This window comes from Microtus pennsylvanicus, chromosome 7 (genome assembly GCF_037038515.1).
Source record: "Microtus pennsylvanicus isolate mMicPen1 chromosome 7, mMicPen1.hap1, whole genome shotgun sequence".
NCBI classification, from domain to species: Eukaryota; Metazoa; Chordata; class Mammalia; order Rodentia; family Cricetidae; genus Microtus; species Microtus pennsylvanicus.
In genome coordinates this window covers 95798232-95815192 of record NC_134585.1, presented here as the reverse complement: position 1 = coordinate 95815192, position 16961 = coordinate 95798232, and the positions used below count along the sequence as shown (strand labels likewise).

At 40.8% G+C, this 16961-nt stretch overlaps 1 protein-coding gene across 2 annotated transcripts in view; it reads right to left on the bottom strand.

The window, feature by feature from the left end:
• Abcd3 (ATP binding cassette subfamily D member 3) overlaps positions 1 to 16102 on the bottom strand; it is a 51089-nt gene extending 34987 nt beyond the window's left edge. The window contains exons 1-2 of one of the 2 annotated variants that reach the window (XM_075981484.1): positions 15882 to 16102; positions 1941 to 1977 (exon numbers count right to left, since the gene is read on the bottom strand). In XM_075981484.1, the coding sequence (XP_075837599.1) occupies positions 1941 to 1977; positions 15882 to 15991 (147 nt within the window). In that variant the 5' untranslated portion in view covers positions 15992 to 16102. The remainder of the gene's footprint in view (positions 1 to 1940; positions 1978 to 15881) is intronic. The other variant, XM_075981483.1, reaches the window with a different exon arrangement.
• Between the last annotated feature and the right edge of the window lie 859 nt (positions 16103 to 16961).

Here is a 16961-nt window from a genome sequence, read left to right as displayed (position 1 = left end):
TGTGAGGGTACTGCTGTAGCTTTGTGTTCTGTTGTAGGAGTGTGAGCTGCTTCTCCTTACAGTAAAGTCACCATAACTTGTGTAGTAGTGATGAACATTTAGAACAATTAAAATTCTTAATTTTATAGTATTTTAAACTATGCTGAATGTATGTATGTATAGGGATATCTGGAAGTTAAATTTATAGGAGTCTTTCTCTGTCCTGCCAGCCAGCTCCCACACAACCACGTGGAGACCTTATTAGTTATGAAAGCTTGGCCAGTAGCTTAGGCTTGTTTCTAACTAGATCTTATAACCTAAATTAACCCATATTTTTATTAATCTACATTTTGCCATGTGGCTTTTACCTTACTCCATTTTGTGTGTCTGACTCATTCCAAATCTGACTAGCTTCTCCTTGTCTCTGCCCTTTTTCCCAAAGTCCTCTCTGCCCCAAAAATCCTGCCTAGCTATTAGCCGTGTAATGTTTCCACCCACAGTTAGAGTGGGTCCCTCCACCCCAGTTAACCTAATCTGGAGACTGATTCAGATAGACCTAAGACTTGTGTCCTAGGTGATTCTAGATCCTGTCACAGCGACAGTATTAAGGTTCACAACAACTCCCTCTGAAAGACAAAAATCTGAATCCGAAATTCCTAGTTCTGTCTAACCCTTTAAACACATTGCCTCCAGACTTCTTTTAAAAGTAACTACTGGAGAGGAAGTGAGAGGGAGAAGAGAGAGAGAGAGAGATGAATGCATTTAGCACAGTATGAGACCTGGGAAGGTAGTTTATGTTTTTTAAAATAATTTTAATTTATTTACCTATTTTATGTGTATGAGTGTTTTGCCTTCATTTACATGTTTGTATCACATCCATGTTCCATGCCCACAGAAGTCAAAATAGAGCTTTGTCAGCTACCATGTGCGTTCTAGGAATCCAACCCAGATCCTCTATAAGAACAAGTGCTCTTAACTGCTGAGTGGTATCTCCAGCCCCAGTTTATTGTTTTAATTCAGTATTAAAACTTTTTGCCGGGCAGTAGTGGCACACGTCTTTAATTCCAGTACTTGGGAGGCAGAGACAGCCGGATCAGTGAGTTCGAGGCCAGCCTGGTCTACAGAGAGAGTTGTAGGACAGGCTCCAAAGTTACAAAGAAATTCTGTCTTGAAAAACATACAAACAAAAAAATTGTAAAAGAAATTCAGTTGGTAAATATAAAAATAGAGGATCTGTTATCAGAGAGATAATCAAAAGATACCTAGAGATTATAATTTGCCAATAACTTAATGTGAAAAAGTTATAAATAAATAATATTAATGTTAGGCTGAATATTAGCAATATGATATTTGCACAAAGTAATTTAGCAGTGTTGATGTATTTGATGCTAGTTAAACCTCCTTTGGGTAACTGTATTCTATTTTAAGCATGTCTAAGGAATTCTAGGATAAGTCCAGAAGCGTGTATCTAGAATTTTAAAAAGATAAAAATGATGTTATAAATATCTGAAGAAAAAGTTTCTCATCATAGTGTTACACATATGCTAAATAATACACTCAGGAGGCTGACGTAGGAGAATAGAGGGTTTAAGGCCATCCAAGACTATACAGATAGTGAGATCCTGTCTCAATAAAAAGAAGAAAAACAAAGCTATATGGGCAGTGAATCTCATCATCTAATAATAGTCATAATAAAAATAATAGTCAAAATAAATCTAATAATAGTCATAACTGCCTCCTTACAAGAGTGCTTTCCATGAACAGATACTAGGAGCCATTCTAGAAGACACTAGGTGGGACTCTTTAAAGAGAAGTCCTATAGTTCTATATATCCTGAAGGTTGGAAGTGATTATTTTTAAAACTTCATTCTAAAATTCTGACTTCATCCTAATTCAAAACTATGCAACAAAATTAACTAAATAATACAAACCATCCCCAAAAGTAGACTTAAAATCCTTACCTCATTGTTTCGTAATGGTGGTTTTCCACTTTTCTTACTGCAAAGGAAAAATAAAAGAGCTTTACTTTATTTGGTATATGCTTCCATAATTAAAATTATTCTAAGATGTCAAAAAATATATCAAATTATCCAGATGGTGAAATTCATTAATAATAGTTGTTGCCTCTTTAAAGGTTGAATGCCTGCTCCATGAAATGCTTGGGCCCAGAAGTATTTCAGATTTCATAGTTTTTCAGAATTTGAAATATCTGATACATATAAACTTTACTAGATGCAATAACCCAGGCTGCTCAAAAAGTTTCATTATTTCTGATAATTTCAGGGCAGACATGTTTAATTTGTATTAAGTATCGGTTAGAGAAAGTAATCACTAAATGCTAGCTTACTAGTATTATGAACAAATGCTGTGTCTGTGTGCTTATGTGTGTAAATTCCCATACATCATGCCTACTTTTTCCTATAAATCTTCCCACAGAATGGTGACGATTTACCTCCCCATTCTTGAATCAAAGCTTGGCCTGAGAGGGCCTGTGACTGAGCTTCCTTTTATCCCTGTACCCCATCTAAGCTCCCAGACTATTAGATGGTGCTTCTTACACTCAGGACTGGTCCACCCACTAGTGAATCTCCTCTAGACACACTCTCATAGATAGCTCTGGACTCTGTATTCTATGCAGTTGTTCTCCCAGTCATGCTGACAATTGAGATTAGTCATCATACTAGAAAAACCTTTCCCCCTGTGTCCTCCCACACGCTGCTCCAAATCTACACCCTCAATCATATGAATAACCAAATCTAAACTAAACATCTCAAGGAAAGAATCTGTCATACTCATTTTACAAGTGAGGAGAGTGACCTGGAAAGAGTAGTTCATGTTCATGATCTGATCACTAATCTGTGTTTACACAGTATCATTAACCTGGCTACAACCTGTTGTAACACCTATCCTTGTGCTTCTTCAATGAAACACGGAGAACGTTTTAAATCCTGTTTGCTGTGTAAGCAGTAGTCTGAGGAGAAGTTAGTGCAGATTGGCTTCCTCAAGTTGAGGATACAGCATATTTGGAATATGAAGTCTGTATCAGTGAACAGAAGGGGGAAAGCAAGTTTAGGGAGAACTCAAACAGACCCGGAGAAATTTCAGCCAGTCTGAGAGATGTTCTGTGGTGGTTTGAATGAGAAATGTCTCCTATAGTTAAGGGCATTTGAACACTTGGTCCCCAACTGTGGCACTATTTGAAAAGGTAACCTTGTTGGAGGAAGTAGGTCACTGGGGGCAGGCTTTGAGAACTTAAGGCCTCACCCTGCCAGCAATTCATTCTGTTTCATGCTTGTCATTCTAAGTGCAAGCTCTCCACTCCCTGCTTGTGCCACCATACCTAGCACTTGCTGCCATATGCACCTCTAGAACAGTAAGCCCAAATATATTCTTCTATAAGTTCTCTTGGTCATAATGTTTTATCACAGCAGTAGAAACGCACTAAGATGCTCTCAGTAAGTACTGTCATACTCGCAGTAAGCTCTGTGATGAATTGAAATGTCTTTATACCTCGGCTTTGCTCAGGCTTACCCAAATGCATGCTGCTCTTGTTAAGTCATGACCTTGAGGTCTGTGTGCTTGAAGTAGAGTCTAAAGCATAGGCGGGGGGAGGGGGGGGAGGCTGCCTGGCTTATACATTCCTCAGAGGTAGTCAGTAAGTCACACTTTCAGGGGAATCTTTGTTGCACATCAAGTCTCTTGCCAGGGCCACATATACTTAACATTCTACTGTCAATGCCTCATTAAGTCAAACAATCTGTAGGCTTCATTTTCAGCATTAAGATATACAAGACCAAGCAAAGCTAGAATAACAAACCTAATAAGTGAAAAAAATGTTTCATTTTTAAAAGTGCTTGAGTTGGGGCTAGAGAATTAGATCAGCAGTTAAGAGCACTGGCTACTCTTGCAAAGGACCCAGGTTTAGTTCCCAACAACCACATGGTGGCTCAAAACTGTAACTCCAATTCCAGGGATCTGGTGCCCTCTTCCAATTCCCATGGGCACAAAGCACACATGCAGTGCACTTATATACATGCAAGTAAAACATGTACACATAAAAAGTGAAAATACATAATTTGTTTTTAAAAAAGCAGCACCTAAGGTTATTATTGTTCTTAAGTGTATTATAGGATTGTTTAAAACACACTGCAAACAATAGAACTGTTTCAATGGCTCAGCAGTTGAAAGCATTTACTGCTTTGAGAGGGCCCAGGTTCTCAGAGCCCTCATCAGACGGCTCACCACAACCTACAACTCCACTTCCAAGGAATCTGATGCCCTCTGCCCTCCCCATTTACCTGCACAGACATGGCACACATGAACTCACATAGGCACACACACATCAATGAAAATGAATAAATAAATTAAATACTGTTTTAGGGTTACAATGAGATACATCTAATATCTAGTAGGATTGTTATTACCAGAAAAACAAAAGATAACAATGATGGTAAAGATGTACAGAAGAGGTAACTCTTATATAGCTAGCAAGAATGTAAATAAGGTCATTAAAAAGAAAACACAGATTCCACAAAAAATTAAAAAAGAATTATCACCATATGATCCAGCAATTCTACTTATTGATATTTAACCAAGGAAATGGAATTAGGATCTTGAAATAGTACCTGTACTCTGGTTTCACTGCCCAATAGACTCTCCCTGGGCCTGTACTATCACGTTCAGTCAATCAGCTCTCCCCATGCCTGAACTGTCAAGTCAACCACCAAACAGATCTCCTGGTGCCTCTCTCTACTATCATGTCCACTGCCAGTCGGCTCTCCCCTTTTCTGTACTCTCTAGTCCTCCACCAATCGGCTCTCCCCTTTTCTGTACTCTCCAGTCCTCCACCAATCGGCTCTCCCCTTTTCTGTACTCTCCAGTCCTCCACCAATCGGCTCTCCCCTTTTCTGTACTCTCCAGTTCTCCACCAATCGGCTCTCCCCTTTTCTGTACTCTCCAGTCCTCCACCAATCGGCTCTCCCCTTTTCTGTACTCTCCAATCCTCCACCAATTGGCTCTCCCCATTACTTTCCTCCTCTAAGTCCCCCACAGCACCCTCAGCTTGGATCACATACCTTATAAATACCCTCAGTTGGCCCAAACACACAAGGCACAGAAAAAGCTGTCAATCTTAAGCAATAAAAATCCATGAGCTAGTTCTTTAGAAAATAAAGCAAGAATACAGGCCACATAAGGCTGTGCTTGTCTTTAATCCCAAGACCATGGAGACTGCAGCAAGACCAGGAGGCCAGCCAGGGGTACATAGTGCCTCTCTCAAAATTAAGAAAATAAGAGGAATACAAAAGCACACATACACACACACACAAAAATTTAATTTAAAATAGGAAGTCTGTCTCTGGATTTCTTACAAAGTTACTCAAAAATTTGGATGAAATGAGTTACTTCCTAGAAAAACATAGTCTTCCAAAATCCATTACCTAATCAGGAGGGGAATGAAGAAGGGAAAAATTAAATGGATTGAAAAGCTGGGAAACTCTTGTCAGACACCATCTCCTACTTATCCCAAGAAAAAGCACTTCGCCCAAAACACTTTCAAGGCAACTCCCAAAAACCAGATAGGCTCATGTTTTAAGTAACTGAGCACTCACTATAAAGCACTATTTGCTGCATGTAAAGTGTCACTACTAAAACCTAACAAAACCAGGTTGTTCTCACTCCTATCAGTAGTTTTTTTTTTTAATTTCACATCATAAGAATGTATAGCTTGTAATTAAAACTTTAAACAGAGTTTTCAGAACAAAGTCCAAATTCTATAGCAGCTCAGGGCTCGGCTCCCGCCCAGCCAGGCTCATCAGCCACTAAGCACAGACTCTATATGCTGAAGGTAAGCTAACGTCAGTACTGTGAAATTACAAGGATCTGACCATCTCCAACTTAACAGTGCTAACTTCACATGCGCTCACACTGCAGTGTCTTTACGTTACTGCTGCTGCTGAAAAGAAGTCCTCTTAGGCAAGAGTCAACACACACCTATAATCCCAGGCTGAGGCAGGAGATTAGGAGCTCCAGGCCAACCTGAGCTATGCAATGAGAACCTATTTCAAAAAAGCAATCAAGGCTGGAAACAAGGCTCAGCTGTTAAGAGAACTTGCTGGTCTCGGGGAGGACCTGGTACCCACATACCCACTCATGACCATCTGTGACTTGACTTCTTGAAATGAAGGTCAGACTGGTCCTTCCTCGCCTTCTGTGCTTATGACAAAGTGATTAATTATACCTCCCTTCAGTCTTAAACTGCACCAATCAGGATAATAAACTGTCCAGCACTTCTATCTTAGAAGTCTTCGTCCATTTTCCTCCCCTCCAACAGAGAATGTCAGGCATCTGCTGCCCCCATTCACAATGGGTACGGTGCATTTGCTGCTCATCAGCACAAGAACAGGGCCCATCTTGCTCATCTCCAAACCACTGAGGCCCAACACATGGTAGATACTTGTGAAACATATTTTGTTTTCTCCTTTAAATTTAGTTTCAGACTAAGACTTTTGGAATCTGCCTAAGAAGAAAAGAAAAAGAATCTAAGTGACCAGATGTGGTAGTGGCAAACCCTGGGGAAACTTCAGGAAACATGCCAGAGTCAAGGCAGCAAGTTGGTGGGGACAGGTGAGTGAGTAGCTTCTTTCAACAAGACATCAGTTTTTCTTGAGACACACAGGGCATGACTGTTTTTAAAAAGCACTGTTTCAGAATAAAGCTCAACAAACCACTGTAACCTCCACATTCCCTTCCTCCCACGGCCTAGCATTTGCCCGAGTAATTAAGCTGTTTTATCTCGTTGTGAAGAAGCATTTTTATAGAGTCTTAATAATGCTTACTGTTATTCTTTATTATGGTTAAGAAATTGCTCCCTCCACCCTTCTCAGGGACTCACTGACTCTGAGAACAAAAAAATGTTTCATTTTGCTGGACATGAGTTGGGAGCTAATGGTTTCTAATACTTCCCTTCCTTAAATATTTCTCTGAGTTTGTGCTCCTTTCTCCCTCTCGTTTCCATATTGAGTTAATTCTCAACTCTAATCTGTTTCTGCTGTCATTTCTAATAATTTTCCTGGCTTTTCTTCCTATTTACATAGCTCCTGCCTTTGTTAGGCTTTTATTATGTCTGACTTAGGATAATCACTTTGTATACTCTAGTATGTTCTGAGGGTGAGATTTTTTTAAGTACTGCCCCCGCTCCTGAACACAACTACCAGTTCTTCCTCACATAGCCACTCACCTCTGCACCTCTCATGTGTTTGCGTCTGTTATAAGCACTATATGCATTTTAGCTCATGACGGTGACATTAATTCCATTTTTGTAGGCAGGAAAACAAGGTACAAAGCGATTATATAAATTGCCCAAAGTCACACAGCTAACACATGGTGTCACTGGGATTCTGACCCAGGAATCCCCTCCAAAGTTGTACCTGCACATAGCTAGAATCTGAACGCGTGTCTCTAAAATGAGTATCTTTTTTTGTTATCACATTAGGAAAAATTGTTTTTTTCCTCAGTGTACTCTATCTTCTTATTGAAATAAATTGTTTTGTTCATGGTGCTCATGGTTATGACTCACCTCCAACCCCCTTTAAATCACCTTCACACCAAGTCCTGTTCAATTTTAAGCCTCAGTTTAGATTTTGCATGTTTCTGGAATAAAGGCTCGGTATTTCAGAGCACTCTGCTTGGGTCTAACATGTGTCTAATTTTACAGTTCTATCAATATTTAAAACCTCAGCATCCTTTGAGAAGTTTATTTATATCTACCTGCTAATCTCAGGTCAGCCTGCTTCCTCCAAATCTTGGTCTGTAATGAGGAAAATAGATGATTCTATTACAATTTCTTATTTTCCTACGTTTATGATATACTGAAGAACGGTAAGAACACTGAATTTAGCGTCTTCCACATCAGCGGACATACAGTACTTTTACAAACAAGAAAAAGACATGCACAATAAGGAGGAAATACAACAACCTAAATACATCAGTTGTCTTTTGCAACTTAATTTTAGAAGCTAAAATGTGAAAATGGATGCTATAATATGAAAAAGGTAGATTTAAGAATCAATGAAACAATGTAAATGTGATAAATGACACATGTTTTCTTTTCTTTTTTAGTATTCAAATTTAAGGTGCACTAGTTTTTTCTTGTTCAAAAATGTTTAATATTTGAAATAATGAAGAATTAAAAGAGTAATTTTAAAACTATTTCTTGGGTCTAGTGCTATTCACTACATTAAAATAGAGAATTACTCTTTCTTTAGAGATACCATGTTGCTTAGTTCACACGGCTGGTTAAGTTTCATAAATATTTAAAAAATGAGAACACATATTGAGCAGCATATAAACACAATACACTATCTAAACTATTATATACTACGATGCCAATCTGCTGTACATAGTGCATAATTTGTTAATGCCAACAGACCTGAAATATTAAGAAAGAGCTGGTAGCACATGCCTGCAGTCTCAGCACCTGAGAAATAGGGAGGCAGGAAATTCAAAAATTAAGGTCATCCTTGGTTACATAGCTGAGTTCAAAGCCAGCTTGGGTTACATAAGATCTTGTCTCAAAAATGTGTGAACAAATAATAAGTATATTAAATTGTGGTCTGAAAAAAACCCACCATTATGCATCGAGATTATTTACAAATGGAGTAAATCATACTGTCCACTTTAATGTCTGCCTTATGCAACAGTACAATGCTGAGATGTCTACACCTATTTATAGGCATCATGCTAGCTGGGGATGCTCTGATGAGCTTCATTTTCAATGTATATTTTATTTGGTTGCATTCACTCAGGTCTGCTACACTGGTAAAAGGATAAAAACGTTATTTTTTAAAAAAAAATACAAAGACATAGTAGCACATGTCAGTAATCCCAAAATTTAGGAGATAAAGACAAGAGGATCAGGAGCTCAAAGTCATCCTCAGCTACATAAAGTTCAAGGCTAGCCTGGACTACACAAGACCCTGTCTCAAAATATTATAGCATTAACAAGACAAACAAAACATTCATAGTCATTCCTAACAAGACCGGTAAAAATGCCCTAATGTGCGTTACAGTTTCCACTGATGAACAAAGCGAACATAACCTACGTATTGTGTCCTTACATTTACCTCTTGACACATACATCTACAACAAAAGGGACTTTAATAAGAATGTCCTGACTTTTATAGCCAAGAACCTAATGCCCTTGTACACAGTTTAAACAACAACCATTAGGAATATTTCTTAGGACGAGCCTCTCCACCGACACAATTCCAAATCAGACCAAATCAGACTGAATAAAAGATGTCCATGTTTAATGCAATGCTCCCGGGTGGCACCAGGAAAGCATGAAGAGGGAAAAAGAAGGGGAGACCACGTGTTCATTCTCTGGGGGCAGTTTAAGTAGCCTGTGAGAGTGGTCTTGACCTTCCCCAAGCCTATGGGGAGGGGTTATCATTTGGTGGGCCTTCTTGACCCTCCCTGGGGAGGGGATCATTGTTTGGCAGGCTTTCTTGGAGGTGGAGTTTGGACTAAGGCAACTCCTAGGGGAGGGGGCTAGAAATGGAGTTCCTGCCCAGTATTCCAAAGATGCATGTCAGGGGACTGGGATAAGGCTCCCAACTATAATATTCCAGACTCTTTGTATAAAGGGGTATTAGGGAGCTAGGTGATGCTTTTGACCAAACACTAACGATTCTTAAAACTCTTCAAAAGAAATAACGTTTTGAATAAAATTGAATTTAATTTGCTACGTGTATATATAACTGCAAAGAAAATGTAATCTTTTTTTCCACATGATTCCATTGTGTATTCTTCTCCAAAAGATTAGAGGTGGAGGATAATCATCAGGTCCTAGATGAGTGGATCCTGAGAAAGCATTACAATGTATTTCTCTAAAGGTACAGTATGGCCTGAGAATTTAGAAGGGTGTAGCAAATTCTAGGGTTAAGCATGCGCTCACCTGCTAGATTAAGGCCAATCTGGTGACTGAAGGGGTGGTGGCAACTCTAAGCTGTTCACCATGCTACATAGCGCTTAGTGTTAGACTAGACCAGGGGTTCTCTCCCTCTTCTATGTAAAAGAACCACTGGCTCTATGGCAGCATCCTGACAGCTCCATGGCCAAAACAGAAAGACCCTTCCCCCTGGCTCCACTAGAAATATGCTAAAAGAGAACTCTACTCAGTGCGGATGAGACAGACAATGGCAGGTCTGTTACCAGAAGGTGCTAGTAAGTTACAGGTAAGAACCAGAACAAGTCTCAAAGAGTATCTATTAACAAAATACTTACTCTAATCTGATTCTTTTAATTTACTAGGAAAATATGCAGAAAGAATACCAATTAAGAATAAAGACACAAACAGTTTTAGAGGAGAGACACACAAGAACCAGCAACAACCAATACCCAAGATTCACAAATAACAGTAACAGCAAAGGAACAACTTGAAGAGAGGAAGTCAGCAAAGAACATGTGACTGTAATAAAAATGAATGCAATTTCATGCTGGTTCAACAAAAGCTCATAGTCTACAAAGTAGGTCATAGTTCTGTTGTGCACCCCTGAGACCACACTTGAATATTGTGAGTCTAAACTACCTCTTTATCAGGTGGAGAAATACAGAGTATCCCACTTAGATGGCCACTGGAAACATGTAAGACTGAAACTGTGACTCTGAAACCAATGTAATACTCTAAAAGTAAAGAGATCTACCAACTTAAAATCTATTTAAGAACATTTTCATTGACACATCTACAGCATTTTCAGGAAGCCTCAATAGTTTCTGAGAAGCTAACAAAGGAATAGTTTGTTGTCCTTTAATTTTCTTTTAGCAGGCACAATGATGGCTTTTGAGTTGAGCACTGGATTAAGATGTTTTCTTATTCAATATTCACATAACCGATGGCTTAAATAAATACTATTATCCTATTCTTCTAAGACGCAGAAAGGGTAAGGAAATTGACAAGAAGCCATAGAGCTAAGGCATGGCTAACTAACCTCCAAACCCTTACCTGACCTCAAAGATCATGTCCTTTAACTATATCAAGCTACTTCACAATCAAGATGCTGCTGCTAAATGAAAATAAACAAAACCTCATTGTTGTCGATCTATAAAACACATGTAAACTAACTTTTCAACATTGTTTTGAACCTCTAGAAGAGAAAAATATCCCTCAATAATGATAAATTAAACTAACACTCATTCATAGCATTACATGAATTCACAGCATTACATTTGCATGAATCATTTTAAAAAGTCATGTCAATTTGCATAGTTCAGAATGTTCATATCCCTTCCATCATGATAAAGACATCCATAGACTTTCACTTATGAATCCAATTTCTGAAATTTAGTCCCAAAGAAATTATTCAGCAGAGATATAAATATTCACTAAAAAAAACACACTATCCATAAAAATCCACAGGCATGGATCAGTGATAGGACCCCTGTTAGTACAAGCAAGGCTCTAGATTCCATCTCCAGAACTACAAGAAAAAAAATGTTTCACAGGCAGTCAAAATACACAACATGTAAGGGTAAAATAAAAAGGATAAAGTCATGCAAACTACAGTTATAAGCAAAGGACAAATTAAGTTTGCAGGAAAGTTACCAGGACTTAGAGACAGGAGTGTATTCAATGCTAAAGCCAAGGCCTAGCAACAGCCCTAAGACTCGGACTGGGAAGACAGCAAAGAAATTTCTAGCAGTGGGAAAACACAAGAAATAATTTAAGGAAAAGAATCTTAAGATGTTAACTAAGCTCAGATACAACCTTTTCTAACAGAACTCTTCTATAAATAGCACTGTGGGGACCTGCTTAGTGTAGAGAAAGCAACATAGATATGAGACAGCCTCAAAAGACGAGTGAGTGGGATCTAAAATAGAGCGGAAGCAAAGAAGACGGGAGTAAGAGAAATACAGGTTGCCTGGAACTCTGCAGAAATATCTGGGGAGGAAGTTGTGGCCCACCACTTCTAGACTAAGACTTTAAAGGGACAAAAGATGAAGGTGTACTCGACACACCCAGCTAGATAACAGCCAGTGAGGCAGAGTACACCGGGCAAGGCACTTAAATGTCAGGTTAAAAGCCGGGTGATCATCACTGAGATCGTCAAGAGCAGCTAAATACTTCACATCAAAGTGACCCTTCTCTAGCTCTTTAAGTGTGTTAAAGAACTGGAGAACAAGGAGACAGAAAACTTATAGATAAGACTGGTCACAGGGATAAGGTCCAAGGGCAGGACTGAGGGTAGCCTGCTCAGAGAACAGTGCAGAAACCGGCCTATTTGGACCAGAGTACCAACTGGCAGGCGAGACCACAACAAGACTAGCCAGGTAAGATGAGACTGGATGGAGGAAAGCTCTGAAACCTCAGATGAGAAATCTGAACTTTACTTCACAAGCACTGTGGGAAGGGAAATTGCTTTCTTCTGCTTTAATGGTTTAATTATTTAGCATAGTAAAATACTGTGATAAAATAGACTGGTCCCATTCCCTGCACTGGAACTAGCCTACTGATTTCCCACTGTTCAGACCATATTATAGACTTTTGGGTACACTCATGACTTCTATGATGATAAGACCTCTATTTCCTTCTCCAACGCCTGTCAACTGTTCTGAAAAGTTCTTCCACAGTTCTGCATCACTTATTCCCTCCGTAACACTTCTTTGAGTGTCTATCCCGGGACATACCCAAATGAGGGATTTAAATATGACTCAAAGTCTCCCTAGCTCACTTGCCTATCATGCACTAGGCCTAGGTATGCTTCCCAGTACAGCAAAAAACAAGAGTTAAGTAAATTGGAAAAACAAGCATGACTCAGTCCAAAGTCTCAAGAAATTCAGAGTCTGGGTTTCTGCTTATGCAGAAGCCAAGAAAAGAGACCAGAACAAAACCTAAGCAGCGAGTGCTAGCAAAGAGAAATAGGACAGTGTCAGAAAAGCGAAGGATAGCTCTATTACCTGGGGTTAGGAAAGCCAGAAAACACCTAGCAGAAAGTTTTTTTACTGAGCCAACTTTTGAAGAAAAATATCTAAGACAGTGGGGGAAGTGGTTGAGACAGCATAGATCATAATCAGACTACAAGTTAATTGTACGTGGCTGAATAAGCACAAAACGAAAGCAAGGACCAAATCACTAACACAGGTGAGCCAGGATAGTACAGTGGCTGTACATGCCAGCGTGTCACCTGACACTTTTAACACTTTATGCGAAGTCTATTTTCCCCAACAAGAATATAAGCTCCTTAAGACGGCTGACACTTCTTTTACATGTTACACATATGTAGCACAGAAATACAACATTCTAAACAAGCAATTCCTTTTTGATGATTAAGTGACTTTTGCCAATTGTTTGGAGAATTGAAGGAGTCAATTGTTTAAGGAAGAGTAAAGTAGGGGAAAGTTAGCAAATAGTGGTAGGAAATAATTAGAAAGAAATACAAAGGAACTTTCTGGGGAGATGATGTTCTAATTTGTAAGATAGGAATATAATACAAATGTGTCTATTTGGTTGAAAAAAGTGTAACTAAGAATTGCACGTTTTAATGAACGTAAGTTTTACCTTAAAATCTATAAAAAGGGCAGGAAGAAAATAGATATGGATGAAACCATATGGGTAAAGTTAATAGGGGATCATTATTCTACTTACTCTGTATATTATGTAAAAAATTCCATTATAAAAGAGTGTGCATATGTGACTTAATAAGATGATAAAATTACATTAACAGAATTTTAAAACAGAATTTTATCCACTATAATATTCAGAATAATGTTGCAACATAACTCCTGAAGTGGTTTTACTAGCTCTGTTACCTATCCAATTCCAAAAGAATATATATTCTAAGAGAAACCTACTATTCACAAGACAGATAAAAAGGACAAGAAACCAATTATCCCTTAGTTAAGCACCAGATATTAAGATAATTAGCTGTTACCAAACACATCCAAAGACCAGTATAATAGGACAGAATATTCTAACCTCCAAACTGTGAAACCAAAGGTAGAGACTGAAAGACAAACATAAAATCATGGAAGCACACAATATCTAATTTATATGTTAATATATATATATATGATCAGATACATATACATATCACTAAGAATGATATGTGTGTGAATGGTGTATATATGTCATTCTTAGTGGTTTTTGCTAAGTTCAATCATTTTATCTCAGTTTATGTCTCATATTTATCTGCTCATAATATGCATTCTCATCCCTCAAAACATTAATGCCTAAAACAAAGATTTCACTGCTCACCCCAATATGAAAGATTAGCAACTCTATTTTGTTCATTAAATTACCAGTTGAATAATTCCATCATCAGAAAGTTCACAAAATTTCTCAAAAAGAATTTTGGAAATGGCAGATGAATAGTTTCGATTATTTAGGAAAAGAAATTGTACTACACTATGTCGTCACTATTGCTACTATTTCCCATTAGATTATGTTTAAAACTGCCTGTACTCAATAATCTACAGCATTATGAATCAGCTGAGCGTTGGCTGGGGCTGTGTGACTGGAAAGGGACATGAAGGGGTTTCGAGGGTGCTGATAATACACTGCTTCTTGATCTGGGCACTGGTTACACAGGTGTGTTCCACTTGCACATGTCTTACAAGCCGGACACTTACCCTGTGTGTTATCTAGTAAAGAGAACTGTGTTGAAATAGTCAGAGAGGTTAGCAGTCAAATTCCCTTCCTACTAAAATATCTGTCTGTTCTATGCACTGAAACGCTTCTCTGTAAAAATAAAAAAAGTACTTCAAAGCATTTAAAATTTTCTATCGCCATATCCCCAAATAGCCGATAACTTCTAATTGCAAATGGGAGTTCAGAAAGGTCACAATCTAGCGGAAAAATTTTCTCCTCCCCCCCCCCAAAAAATTTAAAAAGGCAAATAATTAGTGTATGATGACGGTGATGTGTGTCATTATTTTGTAAAGCTGATTTAGGAAGAAGCACAATGCTGCAGGCAACAGGCAAGTCAAAACAGACAGAAGGACAAAAACTACTTTATGGAAAGGGTACTAGAACTCCGCTCTAGTGTTTTGGGCCAAGTTCAAGAATATCCAAAGCAGGTGACAATAGTACCTGCCCAGAGGGTTGATGAGATAAAACGCATGGAAGCATTATTCTAAGATTGGATATTAAATAGCCAAAGACTAGCAAGAACGCTTAGGAAGTCGCCTTTTCTCAACCACTTGAGGAAATCCATTGGGCGACAAGAAATAAAATTGTGCCTGTAATTCCACCAGAACCCAATTCTCTTCTTCTTCCCTCATCTCCCAAAAGTTCAAAGTAAACCTGTAGGTCCTCTGCAGGCAGGAAGCAGTATGGTACTAACAAGTGATCTTCACCTAAAACACACTTTCACCTTTCACCTATAAAGCCGGGGGAGGAAACTTTGTCCTCCACACACCTCGCAGCCAATTCAGCTTTTTCCAAAGAAATGTCAGGGAGTTCGCTGGCCAGTTCGGAGAGCAGGGCACCCCTTTGGAAGAAAATCGTGCCAAGTATCCCCAGAACATCCCCCTAGGAACGCCCTGGCGACTCTGCACCTCCCCTACTCCGGAGTCCAGCCAAAGCTGGTCCCAGGGACACAGCCAAGAGCGTCCACCGAACAAATCCTTAGCGCTCTCGGTGGCGATGAGATGGCAAAACCAGGACGCACCCAGAAAGTTGGCATACAGGAGGGAGGCGGCGAGGGGGCGCGGGGACACGGCGCGCCCTCCTCCCTCCCCCAGTCCGGCGACAGCGCGGCTGCCACCGGGCCAAGGGCCGCGGGGCTCGGGGACCGCTGGCCTCGCTCCGCGGACACCCGCGCCGCTCGGGCCCGGGAGGAAAGGGCAAGGCGCGCGCCCGGAGCCCCCGCTCGGGCCCGGGAAGGCGGCGCGGCCGCGAGCCTCACCCGTGCTGGCCGAGCGCGCGGCGCCGTTTGTGGAGCAGGCAGAGCAGCAGGAAGGCGGCCCCCGCCAGCGAGGAGTTCCGCGCCGTCAAGTACTTGCTGAAGGCCGCCATGGCACCGGCAGGGCGAGCGAGCCGCGGGATAGGGGACGCGCCGGCAACTGCCTCAGTGCAGGAAGCGCGGGGGAGACTGGGAGGCTAGCTCGGCGCCGAGCGAGGGCGGGGCCGGTCGCGCGGGAACGCCTCCTGGCGCGCGCCGCCGCGCCGAGCCCCCCGCGGACTTTGGCTTCGCCGACGGGCACGCGCGCGCGCGGGCGGGCGCGGGGAGGTCGGCCCCCGGGGCACGCTCTGCGCACGCGCGGACCCCCACGGACTCGCCGGAAACGCGGCGGGCAGCGGCTGCCTGTACTCGGCGCTGGTCCCGGGCTCCCACCGCTCCGGTCTTGTGAGCTCCGCGTGCACACACCCTGGCTTTCACAAGACCTGGGAGAGCGGGCCAGGCCTGCGCCGCCGACTCAGCGTGCCCGGCCCCTCTGCCATCCCCTTGTACGAGTCGGTGCCACCCTCTTAAAGAAGCCGGAGAAGGAGGGGACCGGCCCCATCGCGGAGCACTAGCAAGGCTGGAGGCGTGGTCATCATTTGCCACTTACCGAGTGAGGGGAGACCCGGGAAGAAAGACTACAGATCAAATACCTTATTCCAAGCCTTCGTGGGTTATGATCCCTGGAGTTCTGTAAGATCAGTTTAGGAGAACGGGCCTACCGTTCTATTTAAAAAAAAAAAAAAAAAAAGAATATGTAGTAGAAAAAAATCTCAGAATTCAAGTCAAAAAGGAGTTTTAAGGAAAAAAATTATTTTTTTGTTGATCTGGTCAAGGAATGGCAATTAAAATGTATATTTATCTTAGGTCTGTTCAAAGAAAGTTTAAGAAACGCTGTTCTTTGCAAAGGGACATTCAGAAATAACAATCGTGCGTTGTCTTAATGCTGGCCTTACTCCCAGAAGCAGAAGGGCTTCACAGACTACAGCATTCTTCTGCCCCAACCCTATCATGCAGGATTTGTTATCCCTAGCCTTCAGTCTA